This window comes from Peromyscus eremicus, chromosome 4, assembly GCF_949786415.1.
Source record: "Peromyscus eremicus chromosome 4, PerEre_H2_v1, whole genome shotgun sequence".
Lineage (NCBI taxonomy): Eukaryota > Metazoa > Chordata > Mammalia > Rodentia > Cricetidae > Peromyscus > Peromyscus eremicus.
This window is the reverse complement of record NC_081419.1, coordinates 127,479,999-127,498,495: the sequence shown is the minus strand read 5'-3', so window position 1 is coordinate 127,498,495 and position 18,497 is coordinate 127,479,999. Positions and strand designations below refer to the sequence as shown.

Genomic DNA, 18,497 nt, shown 5'->3' with positions numbered 1-18,497 from the left:
CTTAGCAACTGTGTCCATATGTGTTTAGGTTTGAGGAGAACCTTGAGTATGATTCCTGAGGTACAGTTCATGCATATTAATTTTTTCTTTTGAGAAAGTCTCTCATTGGCCTAGAACACAGTAAGTACACTAGGCTGGCCACTTGGAAATTCCTAGTGCTCCAACTGACTGTCTCCACAGCCCTGGGATAAGATTCTGTCATCTAGCCACCCCCCCACCCCTCCTGCTATAAGGCATTTCAGTAATTGGAATATCCTGCAGGCCACTACAGGCTTGGCTTTTCATTTAGGGCCACATGGCTAGGACTATAGTTATGACCCAAGACACACAAAGCCTTTTATGCATGATTTGTAGTGGTATCAGGATTCTACCTGCTCTGATCCATCTCACAGTTTGTGTTTAAACTGTGCTCCTCCATTTCCAACATGGAGGATTTGGGTTCCAGGCTCTGCTTGGTTTCGATTAATAAGAAAGAAGCATTTAGAGTTGGAGAGTGTGCTAGCTTTCCATCAGTGTAACCAGGTGAGCATCTTAAGTGGGGAAGAGGTTAATGTAAGCTCAGTGTTAGAGGACCCAAGCTGTGTCCTAATTTCTCTCCTGGTCTTTAGGTCTGTGGTTAGCAGTACACGGTTATGAGAAGCAAAGTGTTCACGAGATGGCTAGGAAGCAAAAGCAGGAACAGAAAGAGACAGGGTTCCCCATCTGCTTGAATGGCACACCCCAGTGACCCGAAGAACTACTTCTAGGCACCACTTCTTAAAGGTACCACCTCCCAATAGCACCAGGTGGGGAGCAAGGCTGTACCACCTGAGCCTTTGAGAGGCACTCCAGATCCAAGTAAGGCAGGAAAATGAGGGGAGAAAGATTTAATCATTGTCACGATTGTCCCCCAGGGCACTGGAGAACGCTGGATTTTGTTGTCTCATATTATTGTTCAAGTCCAAATAAGAAGTGCTTTGCATGCTCACGAACATGTACCAGAGTTGAGACATGAGTCATCTTTTACTTTTGCGTGCAGAGACTGTTTATTAAGGAGCTATTCCAACAATGCCCATGACCTTGAACTGTTCTTCTTTCCCTTGTCAATCAAGGCAGAGGATCCTGAGCATGCTGAGGGGACTACTGCTATTGTTTCCTTAATCAGAAGGATGGGGCTTCAAGGTTGCATGGAAAAGATTCACAGGGGGTTTCACTGTCTCGCAGTACTTTGCCTGGCTTCAGTAGCACTGGGTTCAGTTTGCTGCCTGAAGGTGATTCTACGGAGAGAGAAAGACAGTAATTACTGCCTTTAACCTCAGAAGTTGACTGCAGGCATGGTAAACACTAACCCACACCCCACCAGATCACATAGCACTGCTTCAGGGATGGGGAGAGAGCACCTGGAGAGCACCCTAGAGAGCTTAGATTAGGAGAGAAGGAACTTGAAGGGGAAGCCTCTGGCAGGAGGGGATCCGTGTGGTTGCAGTCGGGGTCCACCCAGAGACAGCAGTGCGAGGCACCGACTCTGGGGTCACAGGATCCTGAGTGAACCACCTGCTGACCCTGAACAGTGCTGGCTGTCAGTAGCTACACTTTCACTGTTATCCAGAACTGCTGTGGGATGTGATTCTTGTCACTGTGGCTGTAGATCAGATGTCATCCATCTGATCGGTGCCCTGATCAAGGCTGGCTTGTGCAGGTTCCCTGGCCCTGATAGGGTGGGCAGGAAAGAATGAGAACATGAAAAGCCACCCTGAGCAAGTGCTGCCTTTCTGTCATTCAGACCCTCTAGGAATTGATGTGTGCCCAGATGCAGGGAAGTGTGGGGTCAGGCACAGCCTAAGGTTTGAGTCCTATGAGAGAAGCTGGTGTTCTCTGGGTTAATTTCACACTGGTCGTACGTACAGGCAGGATGGGAATCCGTGCGAGGTCCTGTATTTGAGGCAAAGCGAAGGAAGACAAACAAGCAAGGAAGAGTTGTATTTCGGTTTCTTACCGATTTCAGTGGTCTGACATTGGCATCCTTTAGGGCAAATGTAGTCACTCCTTCCGGAACATTCATTTGTTTAAACAGTTCTGAAATAAGGAAGTAGCATCTTGTGACAGCAGTTAAGGGAAATGAGAACCTGGGTGGCTTGTCTGACCATAGTCACACTTGGGATCTCTGACCTGTATGTGGCCCTAGGAGGAGTCACTGCCACACACATTCAATATGGTGTCATGAAGACTGTCCATCCCAGCCTGTAGGATGGAGGCAAGATACGGTGTAGGGGAAGGAAGGCCCCAAAGCAGGTGGGGACCTGGTGGTCTCCTACCATTGATGAGAAATGATACACTGCCTCACAACAGGACCTGACCGGGGGTGATACATACATTTGAAGATCAGTATGCTATTGACAACCACAGTAGAACAAACCAGGACTGTGTATTCCTGGCCTGTGGCACCATCATCGTTGTTGTCCAAAGAGGTTCTGATAATACCTTCAAGGGACACAACTCTAATGTCTTTAGGGGTGGGTGACCCAGGTCCACTGTGCAGCTGTATACCCTGGTGGTCTTGGTCCCAGGTACCTGCAGATAAGACTTCCTGGGAGCTCCAGAGGAGGCAATTTGATCTGTTTTCCCTTTATACCATCATGATGCTGTCATTTATGATAGAGAAGGTGATGTATAACCCAGCAGGTGACAGGGTGGCCTTGTGCTTGGGGTTTAGTGTCCCACATGTGTCATTCCCGGCACCTCTCATGGGGCACTCACTGTGCTGGCTGTCAGCATCATTAATTCCACATACCATTGAAGGAAGACCAGGCCTTCTTCATGACTTCAGCCATAATGCCTTCCACCTCTTCCTTCTGCAAGACCCGGGAGGACATTTTCAGTAGAGCCTTGCAGCCCTCCAATTGTCCTCAATGCCCAGCAGCATGAGCTGAGGCTGCAGGTTTCTGAGGGCTTTCTCTATTGGACAGGTCTGTCACATGTCAAGGTCAAATATAGAGATGGATCTCCCTGTATCCTTAGGACTCCCGCTTTTTTGGAGTTTTGGGGTCCCTACTGGGGTTTGTTGCCCTTGTGGCTCCATGAGCAGAGGTATTGTCCTGTTTACTGTCACCTTGCTATAGTTCCAGCAGGTAGCTTTGGGACTTCAGGATGACTAGGAGGTCAAAGGTTGGGAGCCCTGCACTTGGTGGTCACTGCTGCCTGCTGTGATGTGGTCTGAGGACGTAGGTCTGGGTCCCTCCATGTCATGGTGCACCCTTCTCATCCTGTGACCCTCCTCTGAGAGCATATGGGGTTGCTTCTACACCTCTTTTTCCTTCTCACTGCTCATCCCTCTTCGTGGGAAATCAGGCTTCTGTGAACTGGCTTGGGGTTCCACTGTAACCATACCCCACTGTGTGCACAGAGAGGACACTCCTTAAACTCTGCTCTCTAACATCCGGGGACAGATCTTGGCATAAACTACTGTATTTGGGTGTCTCTATGAGGTCAGCGGTCAATCCTACGCAGTCTTTATCACTTAGTCCAGAGCCAGGACCATCCTGTCTCTTGCCTGAGAAGCAGAGATGGAAGGTTTGCTAACCTGAATGTTCCCTGAGTCTGCTGCTTCACTGGCTCCTCGTATCTCAGGCCGCTACAGGGACACATTTCCTAACCCCATGTCTGGGTCCCACTGTGGACCTCTCTCCCTCATGTGGCCCCAGACTTTCAGTATCTTCCGTCTCCTTTGTATGTGTTTCTATGTATGCTCCTTGTGGCCCCCAATGCAGATGTGAGTGTGATCATGGGCAGCTATGGTTTAAGAGCTCTCCAGAGAGCCAGTTAGGAACCTGAGTTCTGTTCCACAGTAGGTGTGTGCTCTATTACCCATGGGCCTCTCTTTCCCCCATTCCTGAGTCAGAGTGTCTGGCATTGACATGCTTTCCCACCTATCATGGGTCAGTACATAAGGGCCCACCAACTTACAGCCTCAGGAGGCTCCACTGTGTTCTCAGACCTGTCAGCAACAAAGAACAAAGAAATGTTAGCTTCACGAGAACAGTACCACTTGTGTTTAGAGTTCAAGTCTTATCTCAGTTGATTTGGAATAAGTCAGCTGTAGACTAGGAGATAGTGAGCAGAATGGACAGGTGACTAAGAGCATGTAGACCTAAATTCCCCATTTCCTGTAATTATTGAAATATTTTCCCAGAACCCATCATGTGTATGTGTTTCACAGGGTCTTTACATCCTTGGGAGGATGGTGCAGTTACAGCTTGTAGTACCTCTTGACTTGGATGTCTGGTACCAGTTTGGTTTTTGAAATCTTGCTGTTATGAGCGATGATTAATTTCTGAAATGACACAAGAGAGTTTGAGTGAAACATGGGGGTGTGGCCTTTCCTTTGTTATGGGGACTCCAAGGTATATTGGGCCTCAGGCTTTTGGGGACAGCTTATCTCATGCATCCAAGTCCTTGCCCTTCTTCCAACTCAGGGAACCTTCATTTCTCTGTACTCACCGTTGTCCCCGTGGCAAAGTCCTCACCACCCTTCCTTATTTCAACCTCATAAGTGAGTCCGAGGAGTTTGTCTTTCTGGAAGGCATAGGCTATTTTGGTGATGTTGGCACCCAGGTCATTCATCTGTTGTGAAGAAGACTTCAGTCAGTGAGAGGAAGAGGATGGGAGATGGCGTACCATGAGTCAGGCATGTGTCCTTCAGTCTTGGTTGAGATACTGACTTTGCTTCTGTAGGCTTAGTCACCCAGCTGGGTGCTGGTGCAGCTGAGAAAAAGAAATGACATGTGCATCCTCACCCCATGCCTCTGTTTACTTGAGTGGATGGATGTTGGGGCAGAGACCTTGTGGAATGTTGCTTTCTATCAAGCCTTTCAAAGTAGAAGTGTGTTTCTCGGCTCTTGTTCTTGGACGCTCTCTGCTGAACACTTATGGACTCTGTGGTGAAGATTCCTTATAGGCTGAGTCACCTGATCATGGTACCTAGAGTGTGAGAGCTCCTCTCACTGGGGAGACCTCTTCCATCTTTAGTGGGGGTCATATTAAAGTACCTCCTGGGTAGATAAGCGTGGTGCCCTTGCTGCTACTGTGACTTGGCCACTCACAGATTCTTTGAGGGCATCAGTAAAATCAAGAAGAGTTGTTACATTGAGCTGTGTTTTGAGGATTACTTGCCATTGATCATTTAAGGACACATGGCAGTGTGCTTGGCATGTGGGTGACACACTCATAATATTTACCCTCCCTACCCCCTTGCCTGCTTCTGAGCCCCACTGATGGCATCAAGGCTGATCAGTAAGGATGATGTGTGTCCTGTGGCATTGGTCTTATCCATCTCTGCAGGAACCTTCAGATCTTACTGGGCAGTGGGTACATGCCTTTAATCCTAGCACTTGGGAGGCAGAGTCAGGCAGATCTTTGTGAGTTCAAGGCCAGGCTAGTCTACAGAGGTAGTTGCAGGACAGCTAGGATTACACAAGGAAACCTTGTCTCAAGAAACTAAAAAAAATAAAAAATAAAATCAAACAACCTTCGTATCTCATTTATATCTCTACCTTCTCCCTCAGAAGTGACAGTCTCAGCTGACATCCAGAGTAGTGCAGACCTGAGGCTGATGGAGGACACTCACCTTGACAGAGCTCTGCTTGGCCACGTACATTAAAAGTATCTTCAACATCGAGGTGGACATAGTTACAGAAATGGTGGCATTTTTGGGATCTGGAGGCAGCCGACCTCCAGGCACAGGCACTGGTTTTTTTCCCAAATTGAATTCAACCTAAGGAGGGAAAGCAGCGAGACAGCTATGTCAGATCAGGAGACCCGAAGGAGAGGGAAGGCCTTGTGGCCTGGCTTCACTGTGCAGGGCAGTGGAGCAGGGCTCAGGGCAGCCAGGCTTGCCCCAGAGGCCATGAATCCTCACCTGAAGGTGAGTCGGTCGTTTATGACGGACTTCATGAAGATGTGTGTTTAATATTGCTTTCTCTCCTTGTCACCGTTCTGCAGAACTGAGGGCCAGTCTCCCTCTGTGTCTCCGTCTTCCTTTTCCCTCCCTATTTCCCTCCCTCCTATGTTTCATAAACCATCATATGGAGGAGTAAGTTCTTAGATATTAAGGCAATTCTGGGATATTTTTTCTGTCTGTCTGCTTGTCTGTCTATCTATCTGTCTGTTTCATTTTTCTTTTTTATGCATTCTATCCTCATATTTCTGAGCTATACTCCTTTTGGAAGGGATGCTGGAAGATTCAGACAGGAACAGAGAAGGGAGACTTATGCCTAACACCACTGGTGTTTCCTCGTGTCCTATGAATAGCTCCTTTAGTTTTTACTTGACTTTAGAGCGATTCATACTCTCTGGGAAGCATGGCTCTGTTTCCACATGTGACGTGTGGAGGAGGTTCTGACCCTCAGCTTATGTCCTTGGTGTGTGTTGTAGGTTGTTGAGGAACAGCATCCCAAATGTGCATGGATTTATGCTTCAGCATCTGAGTGCAGCTTTTTTGATGGATTTCCAGAAGAGAATTGAGCTAACTATGTCCCCTCTCTTCATCGCTTGTCCCAGCCTGGTTTTGCCTCCCTGACTTGGGTAGTGGGTGGTTGGAAGGAGCTGACTCTATCTGTTGTGTTGTGTACAGTCCACTGCGAATGGAGAGCTGAGCTGAGACAAGTTATGGTTCTCTCTGTGGGAGTTCCTCACAGGCCCTTGTCTGTGGGTTTGAATGGAGAAGAGCACTGGCTGACCATGTCCTGATGGACACTCAGGAGACTGACCCCAGGGAAGATGAGGGTGAGAACTGAGCCGATCATCTCACTGTCCTGACTCTCTGATCTCTGTTTGGGCTCAGGTGTGCTTCCAGCCTTCAGCGGGTGTCATTGCAATAACAGTGAGTACTTACACAGTAGAAAATGGAAAGTCCTTTGGAAGAAATCCTGGTACTTTGAACCTGGTACTTGAATAAGCCGGTAGCTGTGGAGGAGAGGGAGGGAGGAATGGGAAGAGCCCAGGCAGCCATCGATGGCTGTGGTGCCTCAGACTGGTCTGCCCTATATACCAGTATGCACAGCTGCTTCTGTCTGGATGCCAGACACAAGGTGCTGCCTTGAATGGCTTCCACATCTCAAGGGATGCTGTGAGCTTTGGGTTTACCCACAAGGATTTAGAGGGTTTTATTTTTAAAATCTGATGTGTCAAAATCCCCTTGGAGAAGGAGAGACTGTCTAGGTGGACCACGCATTTTGTCTCTCCTGGGACTTGAGAAATAAGCCCAGTTTGCTACTTCAGCTCTCTGGGTGGCTCAACCCTAGATGTCCTCCCGCCTTTACTGTTGGTATGTTTATAGGGATATTGTGAGATTTCCTGATCTCAGGATCCCAGAGGTGAGGGCCTGGGACTTCTCCTCATTCAGACTCTTTGCAGTGTTGCCTTTAAATGCTGTTTGGGTTGTGAGGCTCTCTGCAGACCCCCAGAAACACTGTGTCATCTCTCTTCTGTGTCAGAAGTCAAGTACTTGAGGGAAAGTCAACTGGACCATCCTCTTTCCTAAGAGTGCTGAGGAGGTTGTGAGAATCCTTGTAGTTTTGGAGTTTGGTATCTCAGAGGCCCAATCTCTGTGGTATGTCCCCTATGAAATTCCCCAAGGTCCCTGGGCCACTTGAGTCTACTGACAAAAGACACCAAGGAAGTACTCACCATTCTTGCAGTCATTAAAGTCCTTGAGGACGATGGCACAGGAGTTGGATTTCTGCAGCTGTGAAGTCACCACAGGTTAGCTTAGCTGAGGGAGCATCAGTAGTCTGTCTTATCAGCCAACGTCCTCCCCTTCTCCCCTTGGCTTCCCCCTTTCCTGAGCTAGTTCCCTAACCTCTCATGGGCAGATGTTATCCACTATTCCCAAATCTCGGGTACTCTAGTTCTGCTGCTGGACATATGTTCAGAGGAGTTTCCTGGCCACACTGTCCTTTGGGCTCCAGGGGTCCCTTGTTCCTAAATCTGTCCCAGCAGTCAGCCATTTACAAAGCTGCAAGATTCTTTCCTAGTCCCCCAGTGATTCAGGTCTCTGAGGGAACCCCAGCCCTTCCCTGGACTTACATTCTCATTCATTTCTGCTGTCAGCAGTATTGGGATGATGTCATTCAAGGGCAGAGACGTGGGGAGAGGCACAGTTCCTGTGACTCTGTGAAAGACATATGTGTTGAAATGAGTGATCGTCATGTTTCTAGATTTGTGCATGTCTTAGACAGACCGACTCAGTGATGAAGGAGTCAGGATGATGTTTTGGTTCTCAGTGTGAGGGTGAGTCCTGCGCTCCTGCCTTGGTCTTTAGTCTTTAAGGAAGATGCAAAGGTTCCTGGCCAAAGCACAGGACACCTGCCCCAGAGGTCTCCCTGGATCCTTCAGACACCAGAACACATTTGTCCATAGACCTATCTGTGGTCTTGGTGTAGCTGTGGATCTGAATTCAGAACTTGTTAAGTTCTACTTAGAGAAATTACAGTGACTCCTGCATAGGGCATCCCAGAGGGAGGGAAAGAATGTCCAGGCTGGGTATGTATGGGGGAGAAGCGTTTCTAGCTTCCTAGTGTGAACCTAGTCAGAATGGCTACTATTAACCTCGTCAGAAGGGCTTGGAACCTATGGTTGGCCCAGGAGAGGAGAGGTAGGCAGCTGGTCCACAGAAGTGTCCGAGAGACTTGCACCGTGTGGCCTCATGGTTCTTTTTGGGAAAACATAGGATGAGTCCCTTAAATAGAATCAGTAGGAAAGATAGAAGGTAGATGTGAGAAGACTGTTCTTGAAAAGAGAGGAATGTTGATAGTTAGCTCTCCTAGCATTTCCTGATTGTCTAGAGGACTATGGTGGACCAGCTCTCCTCTGGGACAGCAGCAGGGCCTTTTGACACACTTTTGGATTGATTCAGTAGAAGGATAGAAGCTGTTACGTACGTCTCTATTAAGTTTATTTTCATTTCGTTGACCTCGATATGGGTGTCTTGGACGTCAAGGTTGACACATTGCGTGTTGTTGGAGGAAATAGCAATTTTCATTGTCACATCCAAGTTAGATTCAAATTTCAGTAGGGTGATGACAGGTCCAAGTACGCTGTGGAGAGGAACGTGAATGAAATACTGCCTGAGACATGAGGCTGCAGCGGAGGGCTAGGCATTTGGGAATCAGGCTCATGTTGTGGTGAAGGTTGTCCTCTAGAGGGGAGGACTGTGTTTCCTAGTCCACATGCTCCTAGCGCCTCAGTCCCATGGCACAGAATGAAGAGGGTGGTTCTTGTGGTAGTCAGTTATTATTTGACAAATAACTGTCTAACGTAGCCTTGAGGAGGTCCCCTGTTGTTGGTGGCACAAACTACCAGCCATAAGTTCACTTCCAAGTCTAGCCCTTAGGCCTTTTGAGTTTTTGTGGAAATATGTAAAAGAAGTCTATCAGAAGAAATGCTTGGCTTCTTAACATAAGAAGCTTAGTACAAGGCAGGTTATCTATCATCTGTATGTCTGTCCATCTGTCATCTATCTGTCTGTTTTTCTATGTATCTATGTATGTTTCTATCTATGAAACTGCCTATCTATGTATGTATCTATGAATTTATGTATGTTTATATGTATGTATGTATCTATTCATCTATGTAATTTTTTTTTTCTGAGTCAGGGTCTCATTGTGTAAGCCAGACTTGCTTGAAATAGCTGATCCTCCTTTCTCTGTCTCTGAGTCCTTGTCATCTGGCTCTAGGGTAGGGTGCATGTATCCTAGTCCCCAGTGACCCAGCAATCATGGTGGAAACAGGCTCACCCTTTTCCGCCTATGGTGGCAGTGACTGTGGAGTGGACTTGGATCTCATCAGCTTCCATGGTTATGTCCGTGCTCTCCTCTCTCACCTCGTCGACCTTGAACCTGCAGAGTGACGACAGAGACTCAGTTCTGCTTCATAGAAACAGCCTGGCCCTCCTGAGAAGTACGTGTGAGGCACCCAGTTCCTCACCAGCTAAGCGCTGCTAGTCCTGTGACCCCTGAGCTTCCTTCCCTTTCCACCCAGTGGTTTAAACTCAAGACATCCTGGTCATATTTTGCAGAGTTCCAGCAGGAGTAAGTCTGTCTCTCTATGAAAGTGTGGCTGTCACTGGGGTTGCTGTAGACTGAGTGTAAGTGTTCCCAATGAGCAGTTTATTTGTCCAGAAACCCAGAGAATTGTCAAGGAAGCACTTACTCGAGCACAAGCTCTTGGATGTTTATCTTGAGCAGATCTGAAAGTGAGTTTTTGATGTCTTCTGGGAGGATATCCTTGACCTTGGCCTCAACAGATTCTTTCAGATGTTCTACGTTTTCCACCGCGCCACCCAGAGTCTGCTTGATATCAGAGAGCCCCTCTCCCTTCAGGATTCCTTTGCCAGAGCCCTTGTCTCCACCGAGGTTTAGTAAGCTGCCCAGGCCTTCCTTGCCCCCTGGGAGCAGGTTGTTGAGTCCTCCAGTGGCCTTGGACCCTGAAGAGGCCTTTGAGGACTCCTCATTGCCTTTTTGGCCTAGGAGACCATCTAGGCCAAGACCGCCTGCCCCTTGTAGGAGGGAGGTGGGATCTAAGAGTGAGAGCAGGTCAAGGCTGTCCAGTGTGGACATCAGTGTCCCAAGCACGCCTCCCATGCCAACGCCATTACACTTCACAAGTTCCTCGATCTGTGGGGGCAGAGTGTTCATGAGATCTGAAAAAGATCAAGAGACAGTCCTGCTGTGTGTTTTCTGTTCAGTTCATCCCTAGCACCCTCCTTTTGGAAGATGACATCTTGAAATATGGGGTACATAGGAACTCTGAATTCTGCCTTCCAACTTCTAGTGCTTCCCCTGCCCTAGTTAAGAATGATTTTCTGTCTGAGAGATCCCCCTTCCCTGTTGTCCCCAGCTGCTGCTGGTCCTACACTGACACTAACTTGTGATGAGACTGTTAGCTTCAAAGATCCTTGGGTGTGGAGTGAGGAGGAACCTCATTTGTGTGTGTCATTTTTCTTGTCATCATTTGTCTTGTCTCCTTCTTTCCTTCTATTGGCAAAAATCACACACACACACACACACACACACACACACACACACACACACACGTGTTGTGCATTCTTGACTGGTCCTGTTAGAGCATGAGCCATCTGGCCAGCTTTATTTGATTAATTTTTGTTTTTGTCCTGATGTCTGGTGCTCAGTATCAGCTCTAGTCCTCAGGGTCGTCATTGGTATTCTGATTCCCATTCTCTGTGTTTGTTGGAGGCTTATAATTGGTGTGGTGCTTGGCTTCCAGATGAAGGATAAAGGTTATGACTGCAGATATCTACTGTAATGTGGAGGGACTGCAGAAGCAGGAGTGTATTGAATAGACAAGCACAGTTTTTCTTTCTTTCTAGGCCATTCTGCCCAAGTCTCCTCTGCTCTTTTGACCCATTTTCATATCATTAGTCTTTACAGATGATTGTTACTTGGATATGCTATGTTGGGTAGTCTTTGCACTTGCCCAAGACTTAAGCAGTGATAGGCAAGTAGGGGCCTCTCATGTATTTCCTGCCATCTGGTATAAGTAAGAAAGGAAAGATGGAATTCTAAGGTAGTAAAGAACAGGCTGAGAGTCATCCTGTGGCCTGGAAAATAGTCAAATCACTATAATGCTATCTCCACATGCCTGTCTGTCTGGCTCTAGTAGGAGCTGCATAGAAAAAAAATGTCAGTGAAGTGTTCCTTGTGGTCAGCCTTGGCTATTGAAGAGCTGTGGCTGATTGGTCCAAGGAGCATTTCTACCTTAGCAGAGTTAAGGTTGAAGGCAGTCCAGACAAGCATATCTTATATCCTAGCTGCTCTTTCTGTGCCCAGAGTTCTGTGTGTAGAATCTTGGATTCATGAGGGGTGTTAGTTGGCCACTATAACAGGTCCGTGGCTTATGGCCTCCTTCATCATCCTGTCATGATCTGATGCAGGGCTTTACTGGAGTGTTGCTGCATAGAACTTCTAGGGAACTACAAAGTGTTTCCTGTTGTTCTTTTTTAACCCATGAAACCTAACCAGTCCCTGATTCCTCAAGCAGAATTATCTTTTGGTCATGCTTTTAACTACCCAGGTTCCTGTAGTCTCAGCCTTTGAGAATCTTAGGGAGAAGAATTTCTCGTCTCCTGGACCAAAGTTTATGTCAGGGAGAGGCTGAAGTGGGTGTTTCAAGAGAGCACGTGTGGTCAAGGGCTTTCAGGCTGATTCTGAATGTGCTGCTTTTTGTTCTGGAAACTAGGTCAAGGGTTAATCAACCGTGGGAGTCTAGGCAGTCCTGGGGCCCAGCAAGGAGTAACCCTGTGGCATGGCACAGTCTCTAAGTGGTAAGAATCCACTGGAAGGCAAATAGAGAGACAGCTTTGGGGTCAGACATTTCCTTTGTCCAGGGTAGCATAAGTCAGTCCCGGTCTAAGAATAGTTACCTTACACTCAGTTTCACCATCTCTCAGAGCTTTAGGATAAGCTGGATTCAGCCCTTGCTGTGCCAGAATTTCTAGGTATGACCCAAGTTTCCTTCTCTCTCTAGGCACCAAGCAGATGCCACAGGGTCATCATGTTTAAAATTCACTTGCTGAGAAGGTTGACTGAACCTTCTCTGAGCTAGAAATGAGCAGACTATGGAAGGTGTGGACGGGACCCAAAATGACAGCTAGAGTGAGTCTTACTTACAGTCGTGGAGTTGGCCGCTGGAGAGGAAGTATCTGGCTGCAGGTGCACACTTGCCTCCTTTGGGGGCAGCTGGATGTTTTCTAGGAGGCAAGCCTTGGCTGTTGGAAGAACCTTTGAGGTGTGGGGGCCTTGGCATGACAAGAGGGAGAGTGCTCACATTGGGCACAGCAACAGGGAGATTGTTCACCGCTGGGGGTGTTTCCACCAGGTCAAGTGTTCCTGCTTGGATGCTCAACATGATGGCCAAGGCCCAGAGAGCCCACATTGTTGTGGGTGAAACCTGCAGAAAGGAAATGGGTCACTAATCACGTTCACCACAGGCCTTAGAGCTGTCATGTTACTTTGTGTAGATGGCTCCCTGGCTCTGGTAAGAGCATGTTTTTCACATTATTGACACCCCAGTTTCTCCTCTGTTCATGGGAATATGTTCTGATACATGCTAGTTAACATCTTGTGGAGCAACTCTTTCCTCTTCCTGTTTCTGCCATGGGTAATTGTACTGTCAGAATTGGCTGTAGCATGTCAATGAAGGTGAGCCCTGTCCTGAGGTCTGGCTCCATGGGTATATATATATATATATATTCTCCTGCTATTTGGTGCAGCGATAAGATATAATATCCTTGGTATTATGGCAAATATAAATTTCACCCCTCTTTTTTTTCAGTGCTGAGATTGTACAAAAGATTTGCCCATGTTACACCAGTGCTGAACCATTGAACAATGTCCTTAGGGCCCTGGCAGTGTTCCAGTTCCTGTCTGTGAACATATCCAGTTGAGTCCTAGGCTACAATCTCAGGTCTCTTCCCCTAAGTATCTTCTTAGTGAGTAGTTAGAATTTGACTTTTACTGAGGCATCTTATAGAATTGTGTGAGCAAAGCTAGGCATTAGGTCCCATTCTTATCCTGGTTTCCCTTGCCTTGAGTGGTGGACCTCATTCATGGTGCATCTGAGGTGTACTGGTGACTTCTGGAGATTATTTCCCATCTCACTTTCTCAGATTCCTTGTTTATGCTTATTCTCTGAGTGTTTTGTCTCTGACATTTACCTTGATTTATTTGCTTATTTATTTTTGAGGCAGGGTCTTACTCTACTTTCCTGAAGCTTGCTTTCTAGTTCAGACTGGCCTTGAAATCACAGAAAACTGTTGCCTCTGTCTCTCCAGTGTTGGGATTAATGCTGTACACCCCTATTCCTGTCCTTTCTTTAAGTCTTGGAATTACATTTATTCATTGCTTTCCATTGGTGTTTATGTGTGTTCTATGTCATGGGAATGCAAGTCAGAGGAGAAATTGATGGAGTTTGTTCTCTCCTTCTGTCGTGTGGGTTCTAGGGACCAAACTGAGGTCATCAGGCTTGGTGGCAGGTACCTTTACCAGCTGACTGATTTCCCTGTCCTCTTTCTAACATTTAGAATGGTCCTGAGGCATGTGACCACGGCATTTTCACCTAAGACATGAGTTGCACTGTGGCATTTCTTCCCTCTGGTCCTCCTTCACCTGTGAGGTTTGTAAAATTGGGGGTGTGGGTCTTTGCTCCCACCTTTCAGAACACTGTCAGAATCACCATGGGGGTCACTTCTTTCAAATTGTGACCCCAAGATGAAAATTTGGTTATGACAGAGGGCACCCTGCACATGTGTTCCTAATAATAAGGATCATTCATCAAGACTCCAGCTATAACCCTTAATATCCAGAAACACTACTGCAGCCTGACACAAAGAGGCTCCTGTGACATACCTGTCCAGCAAGTGACTGCTCCAGTCATGACTGGTACCACCCTGGTAATTACTTGATCTCATTTGAAAACATCATCTATAGTCTGTCTTCTTCTGGCCATGCCCCATCCTCTTTGCATCCTCCACTAGTCTACAGTAAGTTTGTCTTCCCAGAGCTGAGCTAGCCTGTGTCTGGAAAGTGGGTGATTCTTGGAGGGTGCGTGTGACGGTTTAGGTTGGCACCATGTACACTCACTAGCAAAAGCAAGCCCTCTGTTGCCGTTGCCATGAGAAAGTGGTTTCAGCAAATAGAAGCCAGTGACAATTCCTTGCCTTGAATAAATTGCCTTTTTGAAAAACAGATCTCAGCAATTTCCACCAGACTTCTGCCTTTGCTGTCCTAACTGTGGGAAATCCAAAGAGCATGGCATTCATCTAAACCCTCTCTCTGGAAAATCGAGGCATTTGTGCCTGTTAATGAGTTCATGGCTCTGCTGCCTTAATGGACCTCTCTGAATGTTCCAGCAATCAGTTTCCTGTGTTCTTCAGAAAACAGTCTCCTAATTTTCCCTTGTCATGTACCAGCCCACTTTAGTCCCATAATCCCGCATTTCAGCAGCAGAGGAACATTCTAGATTGTCGGTGAATAAGCCCTAGTCATCTGTCCAGAGGTGACCTGTCCCATAGTTGTTCCTACCTGGCCTGCCATTCTTAGTGTGTCCCTCTGGGCTGTCCTTACCTTTCCCCTCTGAAGGGTCAACGTCTTCAGAAGCTGCTTCTCCTCCTGCTCCTGCCTCTGACTGTCTGCCCCAAAGGTGCACCCCATTTTTATAGGCATTCACTGTCTCCTAGAAAGGTCACCATAGAGGAAGGGGCATGATCTAGATGTGCTGATAAGACAGTTGTGATGCAGTATTCTTTCCAAAATCAGCAGCTGCTGTTTATCCTTGCTTTTGTTGGCATGTCTCTGTGTCTGTCAGAGCTGGTCTTGGGATAGCAGAGGCAGGCACACCACACAGAGTGTAATGGTTCTAGGGGCCTGGTGGTTCTTTGTTTTTCGTACTTAACCATAGGAGGAGGAGAAGACTATGAATTCTTCTGATCTAGACTTTCCTGAGGTTTATTGTGCTCAGTGGCTGATTTCTCTCTCTCTTTTTTTTTATATCCCAATCTTGCTGTCTTGTAGTCACCATAACCAGATGAAAAGGGCCATAAAGATGAGTTATCAGTCCTCTGAGATTCCCTTGATGGCTCCTAACAGTGCCCTGACAAAGGTGATACTCAGTACAGAGTGACTGTCAGGAATCCATGATACAGGACCATCTCAGACATGATTGGGATGTAACATCTAGTAATATAATGATGTAACAATGAGCAAGGGATGCAGATGAATGTACCAATGGACTAACTTAAGTTGCCTGAGTACAGTGCTGTTCCCGAGTTTGTTAAACAGGAAAGCTAGATAATTGGGTGTTATCCTTTTCCTTTCTTCTCCCCGTGAAGTATAACAGGCCTGCTCAAGATTAGGATATTTTAAAAAGACAATGGTATCTCCACTAACAAGCAGACTGAAACAAGGCATTGTGGGGAATGGGAAATGTCCCCTGCAATCCCAATTTGGGAACAGAAAGGCTGGAGCTTAGTGCCTGCCAGAGGTGGGGTGTGTCCTGGAAGGGATTTCACAGCTGCGGGCTCATCAGACCCCCTGCAACAGAGACCACAGGGGGACCGTGATGGAGCAAGCGCATCCTGGCTGAGACTGCTTAGCTGTATAGAACTCTGGCCTCTACTTAGCCTGACCCTCACGCCAGGACCCTAAAAAGGGTCTTGATGGGGGAGATGGTGTGTCACTGGATCCCTTTGTCCTGCTTCCCCCAGTAGATATAATGATTAAGTCTCCTTTTTGTGCTTTTCACATTCATCTGGCTTTTCATTGTCTTATTAAGAACGGGCATCCAAACCTGGCTTGTTGGATGGGGCACAGGGTGTGGCCCTGAGTTCAGTAACAGAATGAGGCCTGAATGGTGTTAGTGGTCTCTCATGGTTCTGGTTGTACTTAGTAAGTCCCTGTCTGGAGGGAAGCCTGACTCCTTTCTGCCTCTTTTCCCATCCTGTGGTTCTCAAGCTTCCATGCCTGTTTCCTGGGCGTGAGGTTTCCCTTCCACTTCCAAAGAAGGCTGTGGGGCTCCCATCCCTGCAGGGTTTGCCATCTTCCCCTGTCCATGATGTCACCGGGTCTGGTGCGATCACAGGTCCAAACAAGGATGAGGTTAATTCCCTGTCCATGATGTCACAGGGTCTGGTGCGATCACAGGTCCAAACAAGGATGGGGTTAATTCCCTGTCCATGATGTCACCGGGTCTGGTGGGATCACAGGTCCAAACAAGGATGGGGTTAATTCCCTGTCCATGATGTCACAGGGTCTGGTGCGATCACAGGTCCAAACAAGGATGAGGTTAATTCCCTGTCCATGATGTCACAGGGTCTGGTGCGATCACAGGTCCAAACAAGGATGGGGTTAATTCCCTGTTCATGATGTCACCGGGTCTGGTGCGATCACAGGTCCAAAGAAGGATGGGGTTAATTCCCTGTCCATGATATCACCGGGTCTGGTGCGATCACAGGTCCAAAGAAGGATGGGGTTAATCCCCTGCCCATGATGTCACAGGGTCTGGTGCGATCACAGGTCCAAACAAGGATGGGGTTATTTGACTGGAGGTCACTCATGCCTGTTCCGGCTCCCCACAGGCTGGGCATAGAGCGGTCTTCCTATCATCCTGCTTGGCCCTTTGAACAGCCTCAGCATGTCCATCCATTGCAGGGCTTTCCCCAGCCACACTGGTCCTTGCTCTGAATCTCAGCTGCAGCTCCCCCTCCAAAGGCCCCAGTGTTGTTGGTCTTGGTGAAATGTCAGATGCAAAGAACAGTTGGCAGCTGACCTTTCTTACAGGGTAGAACTCAGAGTGTTACCCATGATGCTTAGTAGAAGACAGAACCTAAGTGTTCTGGGTCTTATTTTTTTTGGACATTTGAGGGAAATTGAACCCTATTTTTGTCTGGAGGGAAGCCCAACTCCTTTCTGCTTCTTTTCTCATCTTGTCACCTCTCAGTGATTTAATGTCTCTTGATTTAATGTCCCCAGTTGTTGTTTTGGAACCAAACTACTTATGGAAGAGGTGGGGAGTGGGCACATCAGGAGACAGTCTGTGTGGCCCCTGGTCCTCCTGGTTCTTAGGAGGTGGGGAAGCCATTGAATTCTGCTAATCCAGGATGCATGGAATATGTCATGCAGGGCAGGTTTCCCAACTGGGGACAAAGGGATGAGAAAGGCCAACTTGTCTCAGACACTAAGTGATTTTACCTGCCGATGTGCCTTTGAAGGGAGAGCCTTTCAGGGCTGTCCAGGGCTGACATGAGATCACAGTTGCCTGTGATAAGTAAGGTAGGTGCCAACTCTTAATGGCCTCTGTGTGAAGAGATCCCAGTGGGCCATGCTGAGCCAAAGGTGCCCTGTTGACACAGGCATTTGATTTCCACCTTTGACAGCTGTGTCTTTGATCACACCCAGTGCACACACTGGTGGACAGGCTTACACTTCTGTCTTCTCATGTGCTTATCTACATTTGGTCTCTTGCAAGTAGAGACTGAGTTGGGCCTTTTGTGTCATTGCATCTGGGTGTGATCAGTTCTCATCTTTGGAGTCCCAGGTCACAGGGTCTTTTCCTGGGTTCTTTGTGTCTCTGAACTCTTTTTTTAAAATATGTTTTACATTAAAAAAATTTTTTTCTTTTTACATACCAACTCCTCTTCCCCCTCCCTCCTCTTCTCCCATCCCTCCCCACCTTACCCCATCCCCTCCTCATAAGGGATAAGGCTTCCATTCGGTAGTCAACACAGGCTGGCATAACAAGTTGGGGTTGGACCTGGCCCCTCCTCCCTGCATTAAGGCTGAGTAAGGCATCTCAGCATACAGAATGTACTGTAAAAGCCAGTTTGAGTACCTGGGATAAGTCCTGGTTCCATTGCCAGGTGACCCCCAAACACATCAAGCTACACAACTTTCACCCACATTCAGAGGGCCTAGTGTGGTCCCATGCATGCTCCCCAGCTGTCAGTCCAG

General features: G+C 47.5%; 1 protein-coding gene across 1 annotated transcript; it reads right to left on the bottom strand.

The window, feature by feature from the left end:
* Positions 1-1,018: 1,018 nt before the first annotated feature.
* On the bottom strand, positions 1,019-12,927 carry LOC131908665 (vomeromodulin-like). Its single transcript, XM_059259700.1, has 14 exons — positions 12,663-12,927; positions 10,186-10,675; positions 9,771-9,872; positions 8,916-9,071; positions 8,062-8,146; positions 7,663-7,720; positions 6,869-6,939; positions 5,603-5,749; positions 4,477-4,599; positions 4,242-4,309; positions 3,943-3,973; positions 2,771-2,831; positions 1,976-2,055; positions 1,019-1,256 (listed from the first exon to the last, which is right to left on the bottom strand). The coding sequence occupies exons 1-14, from the start codon at positions 12,925-12,927 to the stop codon at positions 1,233-1,235; spliced, it is 1,761 nt and encodes a 586-aa protein (XP_059115683.1). The 3' UTR covers positions 1,019-1,232.
* Between the last annotated feature and the right edge of the window lie 5,570 nt (positions 12,928-18,497).